This window comes from Helianthus annuus, chromosome 6 (genome assembly GCF_002127325.2).
Source record: "Helianthus annuus cultivar XRQ/B chromosome 6, HanXRQr2.0-SUNRISE, whole genome shotgun sequence".
NCBI classification, from domain to species: Eukaryota; Viridiplantae; Streptophyta; class Magnoliopsida; order Asterales; family Asteraceae; genus Helianthus; species Helianthus annuus.
The window spans coordinates 84,359,942-84,374,403 of record NC_035438.2 but is presented as its reverse complement, the minus strand read 5'-3'; the positions used below and the strand labels follow the sequence as shown (position 1 = coordinate 84,374,403).

The following is a 14,462-nucleotide window of genomic DNA, read 5'->3' as shown; positions in this document are numbered from 1 at the left end:
CGTAAATGGTTAAATATTGTGTTAACTTGATCAATTAGTCCCAATCTTGGAAAAGGTGAAATATATGCAATTATGTGAATATTGTTGAATTAAGGAACAACCAACTTGCCAATGTGTTTGGTGAAAGTGGAAGTGTAATTTACATGTGAGGAAGTAAGATGAAATGAAAATTATTTGAAAAGTGGAAAATTGGTTTATTATATCATTGGGCGTATGATTGGTACATCTAATAAAATAAAGGTTATAACCACATGAGTGTAGGGTTGGTGATATACCTTAAATGCCAAAAAGAAAATGATTTGGTACATTTCGGTAAACAATATGGTGATTGCCGTTCAAAAAAAAAAAAAAAAAAAAAAACAATATGGTGATTGGATACCTATGTATCTTAAAAACTTGTACGTTGTAATTACTAGATTATCAACACTATATTTATGACGAGTTCACACTCCCTATTTCATATTGTATTAAAAGTTTCACTTATTTACAAGTTTCTAGTTTTCAACTACCTAGGCAATATGTAATAGGGTTTTATAAGGGGGGGAAAGTTTTAGATAATGCTCACTATTCCTCATGAGCATTATAGGGATATGAATAGAGATGAACATTTCTATAATAATGCCCAATAAAAAAGAAAACAAGGAAACTAATAGATGAAAGGACTTTATGAAGTCTTAGGTGCTGTTTGTTTTTTCTGCGGGAAAAGGTCTGCAGTCTGCGGACCACATTTGCAGGCATCTGCAGGAGAAGAGGTGGACCAAATGTCTGCAGTCTGCAAGGAGAAGAGGGTTTGTTTTTTTTTTTATATAAAAAGATCTTCACACACATAACACACACAAACACACACAGACACCTCTGCTCTCTCTCTCTCTGCCTTCCTCACCACCACCAAGCACCACCGCCTTACACAACCACCGTCGTCACCACTACACCACCGCCCTTCACCGTCTCTCTCTCTCCTCTCACAGATCTCTCTCTCCTCCCTCGATCTCTCTCTTTGCCTTCACCACCACCCCAAACCCTAGCCTTGAACTCTCTCTCTCTACAAACTCTCTCTCTCTCTACAATCTGTCACCACCACCGCCATCTCCTTCTCCGGCACACCCATCTCCTTCTTCTCCGGCGCACGGCGGCGTGAAAGACGCGAGAAGATTGTGGTGGTTGTTTCTTCTTAAAACAGGTAAGTTGGGGATTTTGAGTGGGTTTTTGGATTTGAGGGGTTTTCATGGTGGTTGTGGTGGCAGGTGGATAGTGGTGACGGTAGTTGTGGTGGTGGCCGGCGGGAGTAGGTGGGGGTTGTGGCTGGTGGATGGTGGTTGCAGGTGGGGTGTGATGGCATGTGGGTGTTGGTGACGGTGGTTGTGGCAGGGATGTGGTGATGGCGGTGGTGGCAGGGATGTGGTGGTGGAGGTGGTGGTGGTGGTGGCAGGGATGTGGTGGTGGAGGTGGTGGCAGGGAAGAAGAGGTCTGTGCCAAGAAGAGGTTCCAATAAGACATGGGTCATTGTCTGCGTGGTGAAGAGGTCTCGCAGACCTTTTTTAATGAAAGGTCTGCGAGAAAACAAACAAGCTGCAACATCCAAACGTCTGTCCGCGTCTGCGCGGCGCAGACATAAGTGGCCAGAAGTGCTTCTGGCCAAAAAACAAACACCACCTTAACCATTACATGAAGCATTAAGACGGTAATGTGGCAAAAAATGCCCCTTAAGACTAGTGGGTATGGGGGACGGCCAAGGCCCGGCGCCGCCCCGGAACACCGCCCCCTTGGCCCGTCCCCGTCGTCTCCGTCTACTCACGGACGATCTCGCCGACCCATCTCTTCACACACATACCTATACATACATACATATATATATATATACCTATCTATCTATATATATATATATACAAATATATATATATATATATGTATGTATTTAGCCCCATCCTCCACCCCATTGGTCCATCCATCCCATTTAGGCCCATCCTCACTTCCGGTGACGTGGCGGCCCATCCTCCGTCACCATACCTTCCAGTCTAAGGGGCATTAACCATTACCCATGGTCTAAGGTTAAGAAGAATTACCTTTTATAGGAAGACTAAGGTTCAATTCTTACAAGATACAATTTAGTATATGAAAAAAAGGCTTAGCTGTTAAAAAAACAAATTAAAAAGTTTCCAGTTTATATAACGTCATATCCAAATAAATATCATAAATTTACTTGGAGCAACGCTATCAGCTGTTGATCCAAACCTCCTCTATGATTATGTGGTTTGGGATATGAACTTAAAAGCGAAATGTTTTTAACCACTATTTAACAATAGAGAGCAATTAGAGTGACACAAAACAAGATTAGGAGATGATGAGAGAGGACATACTATTATTGTTATGATTGTGATTGTAACGTCGCTATCAACATATTTTCCTCTTTTTAGTTTTTTCTTTCTAAAATTATGTAATATTTAATTTATTTTATTACGTTTTTAACAACTAACTCACACACCCTATAATTCAACTCCCAAATCTACTTCTTTATCCACCAAGAGACTTGAACTCTTAACCGCAAAATACGAGAACAACTTTTCTGCACACCATAATACTACTAAACCACGTTATCAGTCTTTATCAGATTAAGTACCATCTGCTGGTCCCAAAAAAGCACCAAGAAGAAAACGTAAATGGAACTTCAAAGACTATCAATAGAGAAATTGCCACAAACAAACTATTTTATAAACAAACAAAAAAAACCGATCGATCAATGCATTATCTATTTAAAATCGACAGGGACAACTTAAATGCGTATAATTACTTTGTGAACCGATGCGACACTTCATATGAAGCGACAACCTTTAAATACAAAGTGACTCTTAGAGGTATAAGCTGGCACACTCCGACCCATAACTTCACTCCGACCCATAACTTTAAACAAACATAATTTTGGTACAACATAAAACCAACTAACATGTTACATTTTGTTAGCATTTACGATTCTAACATGAGAATGATTGATTTGTTAAGGTTAGAAAAAGGGATAAGAGTAGAACAAACAAAAACATCATCTTATACCAAGATAAAACAAACAAAAAGACAATGATTTAAGAAAAAAGAAGGGTAGGAATCCCATATGGATTACAATAGTAACCTTCCTTCCTTCACTTTATCTTTATTACTTTTCCTTTGTTTGAATTGCAGCAACAAGTCGAGAGGGAAATGACCCTGTTTTCGGGCAGCTGTTGACCAAGTATCTTTGAAAACCTGCCCCCCATCATTCCGGGCAGGCCTTGGGTTTTGAGAAAAATAACAATAATAATAATAATAATAATAATAAAAAAAGTCGTCATCGTCTCTCCATAAAGAAAAAGACCACTGACTGCTGCTTGCACTTTATTCCGTTCAAAATCGACACTGCAAAGAACGAGGGTTTGTCTCTCCTCCTGTTTATCAATCACACTTTAATCTTTGTTGCTTGCATTGCGTCTTTTCTTAAAGAGAATCGAAATCCAGTTCATAATTCATCTCATTCTCATCTCAGTCTTAACCATCTTTCGTTTTACTGCCATTGTTGGGTTTGTAAGCTGTTTTGGGTTGGTGGGGTTTTGAGAAATAAGAGGCGCATGAGTTGGTAGCCCAGGAACCATCATGGATGAGGTTTCCAAAAAGAACAAGGTTTGTTTCTTGCTTGCTTGCTTGCTTGAGAAAGCCCCTGGTTGTTATCCCGGGGACACAACAGGAAATCTCTGTGTCCCCGGGATACACTCACACCACCTAGGGACATAGGAATACTGTCCCTGGGTGAACCTGTTTCTGGGATAGAAGAAGCCTATTTGTCCCGAGACATACAGCGTGTCTATCCCCAGGACAGGGCAGAGAGGATTATATTTACTATGAGTTGGTAATTTTGTTTGTTTGACCTGGGTTAAGATTTTGATTTAATTTGGTGCAGTTTTCTTGGTCTAAATCACTGGTGAGAAAATGGTTCAGTATCAAGAGCAAACGAGAGGAGTTTCAGACGGATAAAGTATCCGAAAGGGAGCCACCTGCAATCAAGAAGACGAAAACAGGTACCATTTTAACCTTAGAGTCATCAAACTGTGTTTATTTTGGTGTTTGATTCAAATATTGAATTCCAATGTCTGGCTTGGATATGCAGAAAAATCAAGCAACAGCAGTAGTCGTAGCAGGCGGAGTAGAGTTGATCTTGAACACCCGCAGATTATAAACGTGCATAATTACAGGTTCGCAAACGATTTTCCACAAGTTTTTTGCTTGAACAAAAAAAAACTTACAATTTATTTTCAACTTTTTGCAGTATTTTTGCAGCTACATGGAATGTGGGAGGAAAATCCCCTTCTAGCAATATGAATCTTGATGATTGGCTACATGCTGCTCCGCCAGCAGACATATATGTACTTGGGTATGATGTTATTTTAATAATTATGTTTTTGTTTAACATCAAAAATCAAAATTTTTATGAAGTGGGATGAACTTGTTTTCAGGTTTCAAGAAGTAGTTCCTCTAAATGCTGCTAATATTCTTGGCGCCGAAGACAATGGCCCTGCGAAAAAATGGCTATCGTTAATCCGTAGGACACTGAACAACCGGCCGGGTACAGGTGGAGGAAGCGGGTGCTACACGCCCTCCCCTGTACCCGACCCGATTGCTGAGTATGATGCCGATTTCGAGGGCTCTTCAAGACAGAAAACTTCAAACATGTTCCATCGACGCTCGTTTCAGGCTCCAAGAACCTGGAGAAACGAAAACGACCCGTCAGTGAGTCAACCGAGGCTTGACCGGCGATACAGTGTATGCGACCGGGCCTTCTTTGGTCATAGACCAAGTGATTACTCTTCCTCGAGTCATAGACCGAGTGACTATAGACCGAGTGATTATAGGATGAGTGATTATAGACCGAGTGACTATAGACCGAGTGATTATTCCTCGTCTAGTCGCAGACCGAGTGATTATTCTTCAAGTTACAGGCCGAGTGACTATTCATTTAATAACAGGCCGAGTGACTACTCTTCTGGTAACCGGTTGAGTGATTACTCTTCGTGGGGTCAAAGACCGAGTGACGGGTCAAGATCTGAGGATGATTATGGCCCACCCATGGAAGATTCACCGAGCACGAACTCATTCTCACCAGCATCTGCTGTCCCTATGGACGACACGCATCGAATGCCAGCTCACTCTCAGTACTGTTTGGTTGCAAGTAAACAGATGGTTGGTGTGTTTCTGACTGTTTGGGTGAAGAGTGAGTTAAGGGAGCATGTTAGAAACTTGAAAGTGTCTTGTGTTGGCAGAGGGTTGATGGGCTATCTTGGAAATAAGGTAAAAAGATTATCTTGATTTTTCATTTTTTTTATTGAATTCAAGATTTAGATAAATAATATGTTTACATGGTTGTGCAGGGATCTGTATCTGTGAGTATGTTGTTGCATCAAACGAGTTTTTGCTTCGTTTGTAGCCATTTGACTTCGGGTCAGAAGGAGGGCGATGAACTACGAAGGAACTCGGATTTCATGGAAATCGTTAAGAAAACAAGGTTTCCACGCGTTCAAGGCATGAATGATGAAAAATCCCCTGAAACGATCCTAGCACACGAGTAAGATTCATTGCATGAACTCGTATAGACATTTTGATTCACTTTTAAGAGTTTGAATGATGTTAGATATCATGTTTGATTCTTAATTGTGTTCTTTTGTGTATTGGTCCAGTCGAGTTATCTGGCTAGGGGATCTAAATTACCGAATTGCCCTCTCGTATCGATCTGCAAAGGCGCTTGTTGAAATGCAGAACTGGAGAGCATTGTTGGAGAAAGATCAGGTATAAATTTCGACCCGTGTACTTATTAATGTGTTGAATTAAGTTAGTGTTTTATCTCAAACAAGTTATATAAAAAAGTCTTAATGAAACGTGAACGGGTCAAACAGGTTGAAGGTTTGGTCTAAAGTTTATTTTTTAAAGCATACAACCTCCTAACTCGTTTTATTCAAAAAAAAAAAAAAAAAAAAACTTACATTGATAATGTTTTGTTTTTATAACACAAATTATTTATAAAAAAATTATCGGTCTAACTTTAGTTTCGGGTCACAGCTGCGAATCGAGCAAAGAAGGGGCCGCGTATTCCAAGGATGGAATGAAGGGAAGATATACTTTCCGCCAACGTATAAGTACCTCACTAATTCAGACAGATATACAGGAGACAGTTTACACCATAAGGAGAAAAGACGGACTCCTGCGTGGTAAGATCTGCATGCAGTATATACGGTTCTTACAGTTCTCTACTTAATATGTATATTTGTATGAATGAGATTTTTTTTAAGAATATCGTGTTACTGATACGAGTAATAATGGTATTTGGAAATGCAGGTGTGACCGGATACTATGGCATGGTCAAGGTCTTCATCAGTTATCATACGTGCGTGGCGAATCAAGATTTTCGGATCATAGGCCCGTGTACAGCATATTCTGGGCTGAGGTCCAGTCGGTCCAAAGCCGTTTTAGAAGAAGCATGAGTTCTAGACTCGACTATGGCGAGGCATTGTTGCCATACTCGCATGGCTATACCGAACTATGCTTTTTTTAACCCGCCAACAAAACAAATGGAACACACAAAGGCCAATTTTCATTGTTAGGTTCGCGCCACAAATCGCGTATCATCATATCTAACCATCCGCTTCTGATTGCGGCCCGCCAGCTCTCGCCACTAAACACGAGTTTACAATGGCTTTGCCATATGCTGGTGCATCATATCCTCATCACACCACCAAATGAGAGATTAAGATGATGATTTCTGTCATTTTATAAATTTTATTCATGATTCTTTGTAGATTTATGTTTTGTATTTTTTTTTTAGTTTTTATAGGAGTATATTGGCAAAAGAATGAATATAAACATGTTTTATGAAAAAGTTGGTCTCATTCTACTTTTATTGTTTGTCTTGCTTTGCTTTTACTTTTTCTGAAAAAGCAGCAGGCAATTGATACAATAGACAGTTCATACCCATTTTATTTCTTTTTATAGTACAAACTAAATCTAAAACAAAACCTTAAATATCCTTAATTATATTTAATCACAGCTATAGTATTTCTTAATGAAATTGGATTTTAACAATTCAAATTATAACTTATTGGTAGGTAATAATTAGGGCCGTTCAAATCGCTCGCCGCTCGTCGCTCGCTCGACGCTCGTTCGGAAATTGCTCGAAAAATGCTCGTTCGATTTGACGCTCGGTTGTAAACGAGTCGCTCTGCTCGGTTCGGTTTGTAAACGAGCCAAGCATGAGCAAAGGTCCGCTCGGCTCGGTTCGGCTCGAATTATTATTTTAATTAGTATATATATACATATACATATACACATACATCTATAAACATGTATATACACAAATATAAATTATACATATATATACACACATACACCTATGCATATACACACACTTACACATACATATATATACACACATACACCTATGCGAGCAATGTAACTACTAACATTTGAAACTTCATTTGCAATCTCACTTTAACGGAGAAGTAACTTTGTCTGCCTCTAATGAGTAATAAAATAATTTTTATCCCAATCAGCATGTTGTGAAGCGGCGTAAATGAAAGTAAATGTTATGAGATAGCTTAAATTATTGAAACCCAATATTGTAGATATCATTTTGTTTAACTATGTGTATGGAATTGGTCAATAACTTAAACTATTTACTTGCACTTTTAGCTCGTTCAAATAAAATGACTATATTCCTCCTGTCCCTATCATTGAATCTTGCTTTAAATTTTCTCTTATATAAATTCAAAACAAAAACAAAAAGACAAATAAAAAATTTACCACAAACTCATGATTATAAATGAAATTGCTTGCTTGCTCTATAGTTATAGAGATTGAAGCAGAATCACTTGAAAGCCTTATTTTTTTTTGACGGTAAACACGCATTCTCTATTTTACATCTACTTTACTCCTAAAATCATCACATATGTACACTGTAGTAACACTTAAAAGGTTTATATTTATAAAACATTAGCTTTGTAAAACCGACCATATCTTGAACAATACCTTTAAAGGTAAGTTAAGAAGCAAGCAAAGAAAATATTGTTATGAAAAGATGTGCTTAGACTAGATTCCCTCTATACTTTGAGGATCATCTACACCCTTTGAGGATCATCTAAAAGGTGTAACGAGAGTTTGTGTTTGGTTGAGGTTTGTGAAGAGTTCCTAATCCTACATGTAAAAAAAGCACCTAGGCTTAATTATATTATCATTATTAGATAATTATAACACTTCTCTACAAAAGTTATTCTTTATATATCCTTAAACTTGTTATGTACTCAGCAAAAAAAAATCATTTTACAATATATACACTTACTTCTAAATTTAAGACATTTATAAGGTATAACAGAATGACATAGTCATCATATTATCATGTTATAATAAATATAAAATTTTATTCATTTTAAATATTTATCTTATTAATTGAATAAATAAGATATTATACAAGCTTTCAGTGAAGTTTTGTGTGACATATATTATATTACACAATCATAATCATTAATGATTAATAAGTATTTTAATGAATAGATAATTGTTTTGGTCTCCTTTGGTTGTTTTGTGGGTACTGTTAATTTCAATCCCCACATTTTTTTTAACACTTTTTAACAAAGCATGAAAACTACCTTCATGCTTGTACTTGTACATGATGTTCTATTATTGCACATACCATTCCTAATTAGTAATCATAACAGGTGTTGTTTCTTTATCAAATAAAAATCACGAGGTGTGTGGTTATGGTTTTGGTCGTTGGTTAGGGAGAGAGGAGACCAAATAATTTTTTAACAGCTGAAAGCTGTTCTCATGTTTATCTCTCTCTCTCTTGGTTTCATATATATACTTAACATCTCCATTTTTTGTCTTATTTTTCTAATGTGACTAAAATCTTAATGTTTTTTTTTATGTTTGATAGATCGCACAAACATCTTATTGGAGTCGATAACTTGTTCTACGTCGCTCCTTGTGTCAAGACCTCCAGTCCATTGATCCTACGCTTTCTGGGTTGTTATTTTAAAACTCGTTATGTTTATAAATTCTATTTTTTAATTTTTCTTTGTTTGTATCAATGATATGGTAAACTCGTTATGTTTATAACTTCTATTTTTAAAATTTTATTTATTTGGATCAATGACATGGTATTTTAAAGTGTTTGAAAGTATTGATATGTTCTATATATGCATGTATTCTTTGCAAATAAAATTTTCAAATCCTTACCATGGAAAGAAATTCGTAAAACAATTTCAAGCATTCTTAAAATTTCCCACTAATGACTCACATGCATGCAAGTTAAGAAACCAAAGTTAGTACATAGAGAGTTCAAGATATGACATTTTAAGAAAAATCAAAATGGATGGATGAACAACAAAGAGCCAAGCTAGTCTCCCTCTAAATGGTAACTTACATCGAGCTTGTAATTTACACGCGGTAAGTAGCAATGTTGTATCATGAGAGATAGGAGTGTGTCGGTTTAATTATTGAAGATTATTGCTTAATCATAACGATAACTGATGGCTTGTTAAGCATGGGTCGGTTTTTGTTAAGTTCAGTTAATTGTGCAATGTATTTTCTTTTTTGTTTTGTGCCAACTGAATATGGTTTGGTTATGGTGTTTTCAAGCTTGGTTATGCAAGTTCCAAGCTCGGTTATGGTGCTCCAAGCACAGTTATGGACAGTTGTAGCATGAATTCAAATGTTTAAAGCTGGAAATAGAGGTATAAAAGATGGAAAATCACAAACATACAAGGTTCGATTCGATTTTGGTTAAAGTCGATTAAAGGTAAGACGGGTACTTAAAGAATCTACATATATATTTAAAAAACTTTAATTCCATGTGTATAAAGGTAAGACGGGTTTTCACAACGTACACAACTTAAAATTCGAGATACATACCATGATTCTCTCTCATTCGGGTGTTTCTGGTTAGAAGGTTGGCAATCAACGTTAGAAGAAGATAGTTCAAACATGGCTCTTTACATTTGTCGATTCTTTACTATTTTAACAGAAATGCATATATGTAGACATTGTAACAAAGTAGATGTTATTACTAATACATATGTGTGGCCAGTTTAAAAGTGTAAACTATGCTACTTCAAAGTATATATATATGCATATGCGTAGATTTACATTGGACGGTTACTTGTTTTAACTCAAATGCATACATGCAAAATGTAGGTTGTAATAATGTAGATGTTAATCTTATGCATGTGTTGGTTGTTTGAAAAAGAGTGAAATACATTGAAATGCATATATGCGTTTGTGTAGCTATTCTATGTATTTGAAAATTCATTCTTTTAACCGAAATGCATATATGCATAATGTAGTTTGTGATGATGTATACGTTATTAATCACACACATGTGTAGGTGGTTTGAAAAAGAATAAATTGTAAAATAGATATTACTCTTACACATTTGTAGGTGATTTATAAAATAGGTAATTATACTAACTATTTAAAATTTTAAATTATGTATAGTCATACATATATATAATATGTATTCTCGTCATAATATACAAACGTTCATTCTTTTATTTTCTCAAAAATACAAAAAAAAAAAATAGTACAAAAAACATAGTATAACAAATTTATTAGCACAAAAAAAATATAGTATAAAAAATTTAAAAAACTTCAACAAAAATACAGTACAAAAAAATCCAACAAAAATGTAGAACAAAAATTTAGCAATAAAAAAATATAGTAAAAATATTCAGCATATAAAATCCAACACAAAAATACATTACAAAAAATCCAGCACAAAAATATCATAGAACATAGAAATACAAACATATTTTTTGGGGTTTTTGTAGTTATCATATTTTATTTAACAATAGGGAACTTAAATTAAAGATAAAAAAGATGCTTGATTTTAGTGCAATTTAAAAAAAATCATATAAAAAGTTATGAACTTTAAAACATAGGAGGTAAATATACATGTGTTTTGCATGTGAAGAAAGAAAGTCATCAAATAGGATATTCTAAAAATGCTGCTACACCTTTCTTTTTTCCTACATTTCCATCTTAGTTATTGATTTAAAAAATAATTTTTTTACTCTACTTAGGCAAATTCAGTTTTTTTATTTGATCCTACCCCTATATTGATATATATCTATTAATTCATCACATCTTGATAAATAGTAACATTTTTTTTTTGTCTTTTGTGGATTTTTTTTTTTGTGTGTGTGTTGTAACTTTAAGGTTTTCTTTTCATTTTTGTTTTCGAATTTTACTTCTTATTTTTATAATTTTGCCATAAAAAGTTAACCAAACTTAGTTTTTTTATTAGTTTTTGTTTTACGTTTTTTTCGATCGTCGTTTATTGGCTACTTTGCACAGTGTTTAGTGGTCACATTTAATCTCTTAGTTTTTCGTTCGGTTGCTATTTAGCACGGTGTTTAGTGGTTTTTACGTCACGTAAGTCACTTGAAGTTAAAAATTCGTGTTTTTGTTTTACATTTTTTTCCTGATTTTATTTGTGGTTCGGTTGCTATTTAGCACGGTTTTATGCCATCGCCTAACAACGCCGGGGCTAAAGACTAGTTGTTATTTAAATGCACGGGTTATAATGATTTTATTTAAATATTAGAAATACTAAATATATAGGTTAGAAGACTCAATGTTTTACTTGGGCTTGCGTATTTAGGCATTGTCAAGAGGAAGGCCCAGTTCGAATTAGAAAACCTGAAGTTAAATGGATTAAATTATGATTAGAGGGCTCGGTATAAGTGGCGGTGACTATTTCTTCAAAACTAATTATTATTATTATTATTATTATTATTATTATTATTATTTATTTTTTTTATTATTATTATTACTAGGTTAGTTCCCGTTGTCTTACACGGGTTGAACAATTTAAACTATATAGTATAGATATTTCCTGTAAATGCAAAACAAAGACAAAGACATTTACATACCATATTGACATGAATGAGTTAATATAAATGTAACCCATCAACTCGTACATATTAATTAATGTTGTAGAGTTCGATAAGACGGCTCTAATGTCGGTTGAATGAGGTCAATCAGAGTCTATTTGATACCCTTTGTACGACTTCTTATTTTTCAAATCTTTGTATTTGATTCTAAACCTATTATTAATATTATTGATAATAATTTTAGTTATATATATTAATAATATATTTAGTCTAACATATTAATATTATTATGAATTCCGAAACTTGTTTAGCTAAGATTTAAGATTCTATTGAAGTTTTAGTTTAACAATAGGTTATTGAATTAATAATAAGAATTTGTATTAGATTAGATTAAACATTATTATTATTTGTATTAGATTATATTAAATATTATTATTATTAGTATTATTAATAATTTTAATCAATTAAATGAGAGAATGACAAGTGTCCCAAAACAGGTTTCTTTTATTATATAGTATAGACTAGATTAATATTAATATTATTATTATTATTATTATTATTATTATTATTTTATAAAAGAGATAAATAAAAATTAAAGGGTGAGAAATTACCAGAGAATGACACGTGTCCAAAAAGGATTTTTGTTTATTAGTATAGAAAGATTATTATTATTATTATTATTATTATTATTATTATTATTATTATTATTATTATTATTATTATATATTAAGTTTACAATTCAAATGAACAGTAACTTTATTATATTATAAGAAATCATAATAATAATTATTATTTTCTTTACTTTCTGAGTTGGATAAGTTTGGTGTCAATCAATGCTGGTATCGAAATTACAGGTACAATTCGGTTCATTATCGGTACATGAAGGTAAAAATCGGCACCAGCCTTATACAGAAAACACCAAAAGTCGGTACCGAAAATCGGCACCAGCCTGATACAGAAAACGCCAAAAGTCCGTACCGAATTGAGTATGAAAATCTTTTAGTTAGGGAAATTCGGTACTGCTACACGGTACCATTTGCTCCTCCCTGATCACGGGTGCCATACAAACAACAACGGCATCGTACAACTTTTTCTTGTTGGTTTTCTTCAACTTTTAATGATTTCTTTTTTTAGTTTCAGGGGTAGGGATGAGCTTGGTGGCAACCGATACCGAAAATACCGGTTACGGTATCGGCATATGAAGGTGAAAATCGGTAGCGAACCGGTACTAGGAACGCCAAAAGTCGGTACCGAATTGGTACTTAGGATCCTTCGGTTTGGGAAATTCGGTACCGGTACCCAGTATTATTTGCTCATCTCTGACCACGGGTTTCATACGAACAACATCATTAACATACAACTTTTTTGGTTTATTTTCTTTCGATTAATTTTTACTGTTTTTTACATTTTCTTTTTATTCTTGTTAGTGGTTCCGCGTGCAACGTGCTCGTAGTGATTTCAAAACACATGTAAACACAAACTAAATAACAAAAGAAGTTCGCCGCAACGCGGCTTGGGTGATAAACCTAGTTGATAGTAAATTACCATTATTAGTAATAATATCTTAAAAACTTTAATCTATCTATATACTTAGTATATAATAAACTTAACCATTTGATGACACGTGTCGCTCCATAGAGTGACCCCAATTGTTTTTTCCTGACTAAATAAATAGATATTATGACTATTAACTAATTTAAAGGTATCAGTCATAAGTTAGTTGAAAATACAAATTTTAGAGATAAGAATAAGAGTAAACTGCCATTTTGGTCCTTGTGGTTTGGGTACTTTTGCCATTTCAGTCCAAATCTCAAACTTTTTAAATCTGGGTCCCTGTGGTTTCACTTTTATTACCATTTTAGTCCAAAAGTTAAATTTGGCCAGATTCCCCAACTAAAATCCTGATATTTTGTCTTTATTCTCATGGGTATTTTAGTCATTGTAGATTTATTATAACTCAATATTGATTAAAAATAATAAAACCCAAAAATCTTTGACCCTATTTAAAGCACTCATCTCCCTCTTCACATGTTTAAAAAACCCAATCCAAACCCTAATCAGCCACCTCCATCACCGTAATCAGCCACCACGTCCACCCGTTGTGTCTTTTTCACCGTCATCGAGCGTTTTTAGATCTGCAACGAATCTGGTGGTCAGTGAATTCCCGCTCTTCCTCATCGCTATCCCGTTCTGCACCTTCTTCACCTTCTCTTCTAGCTCCTTTGTTTCATGTATCCTGATCACGTCAGCTGCAGCGTCAGCAGCTTCCGCCATTTCCATCATCTCACTCGTCGTTGACACGGTTGGATATAATGTTCAATTGTCGATTAAAATTCAACGTTACCGTCAAGGTACGACCCAAAGAGTTACACTTTGGGCAACGAACATTTAACGGTGTTTTAATCGTTAATCACCGGATCACGAAATAACAAGCGTAATGAAAGAAACAGGTAATTATTTAGAATAATTACGGAGAGCCGGATTTAATATTATAATTAATTTGTTAATTATTAGATAATTAAAAGTAAAGAGATCATTGTTATAATTATGAGATAATTATGTGAAGTT

At 34.7% G+C, this 14,462-nt stretch overlaps 1 protein-coding gene across 1 annotated transcript; it reads left to right on the top strand.

Moving 5' to 3' along the window:
- The first annotated feature begins 3,341 nt into the window (after positions 1-3,341).
- On the top strand, positions 3,342-6,646 carry LOC110867775 (type IV inositol polyphosphate 5-phosphatase 6). The gene is made up of 9 exons (XM_022116779.2): positions 3,342-3,645; positions 3,923-4,040; positions 4,130-4,214; positions 4,289-4,393; positions 4,476-5,307; positions 5,388-5,581; positions 5,694-5,802; positions 6,073-6,221; positions 6,349-6,646. The coding sequence occupies exons 1-9, from the start codon at positions 3,619-3,621 to the stop codon at positions 6,563-6,565; spliced, it is 1,836 nt and encodes a 611-aa protein (XP_021972471.1). The 5' UTR covers positions 3,342-3,618; the 3' UTR covers positions 6,566-6,646.
- The last annotated feature ends 7,816 nt before the right edge of the window (positions 6,647-14,462 follow it).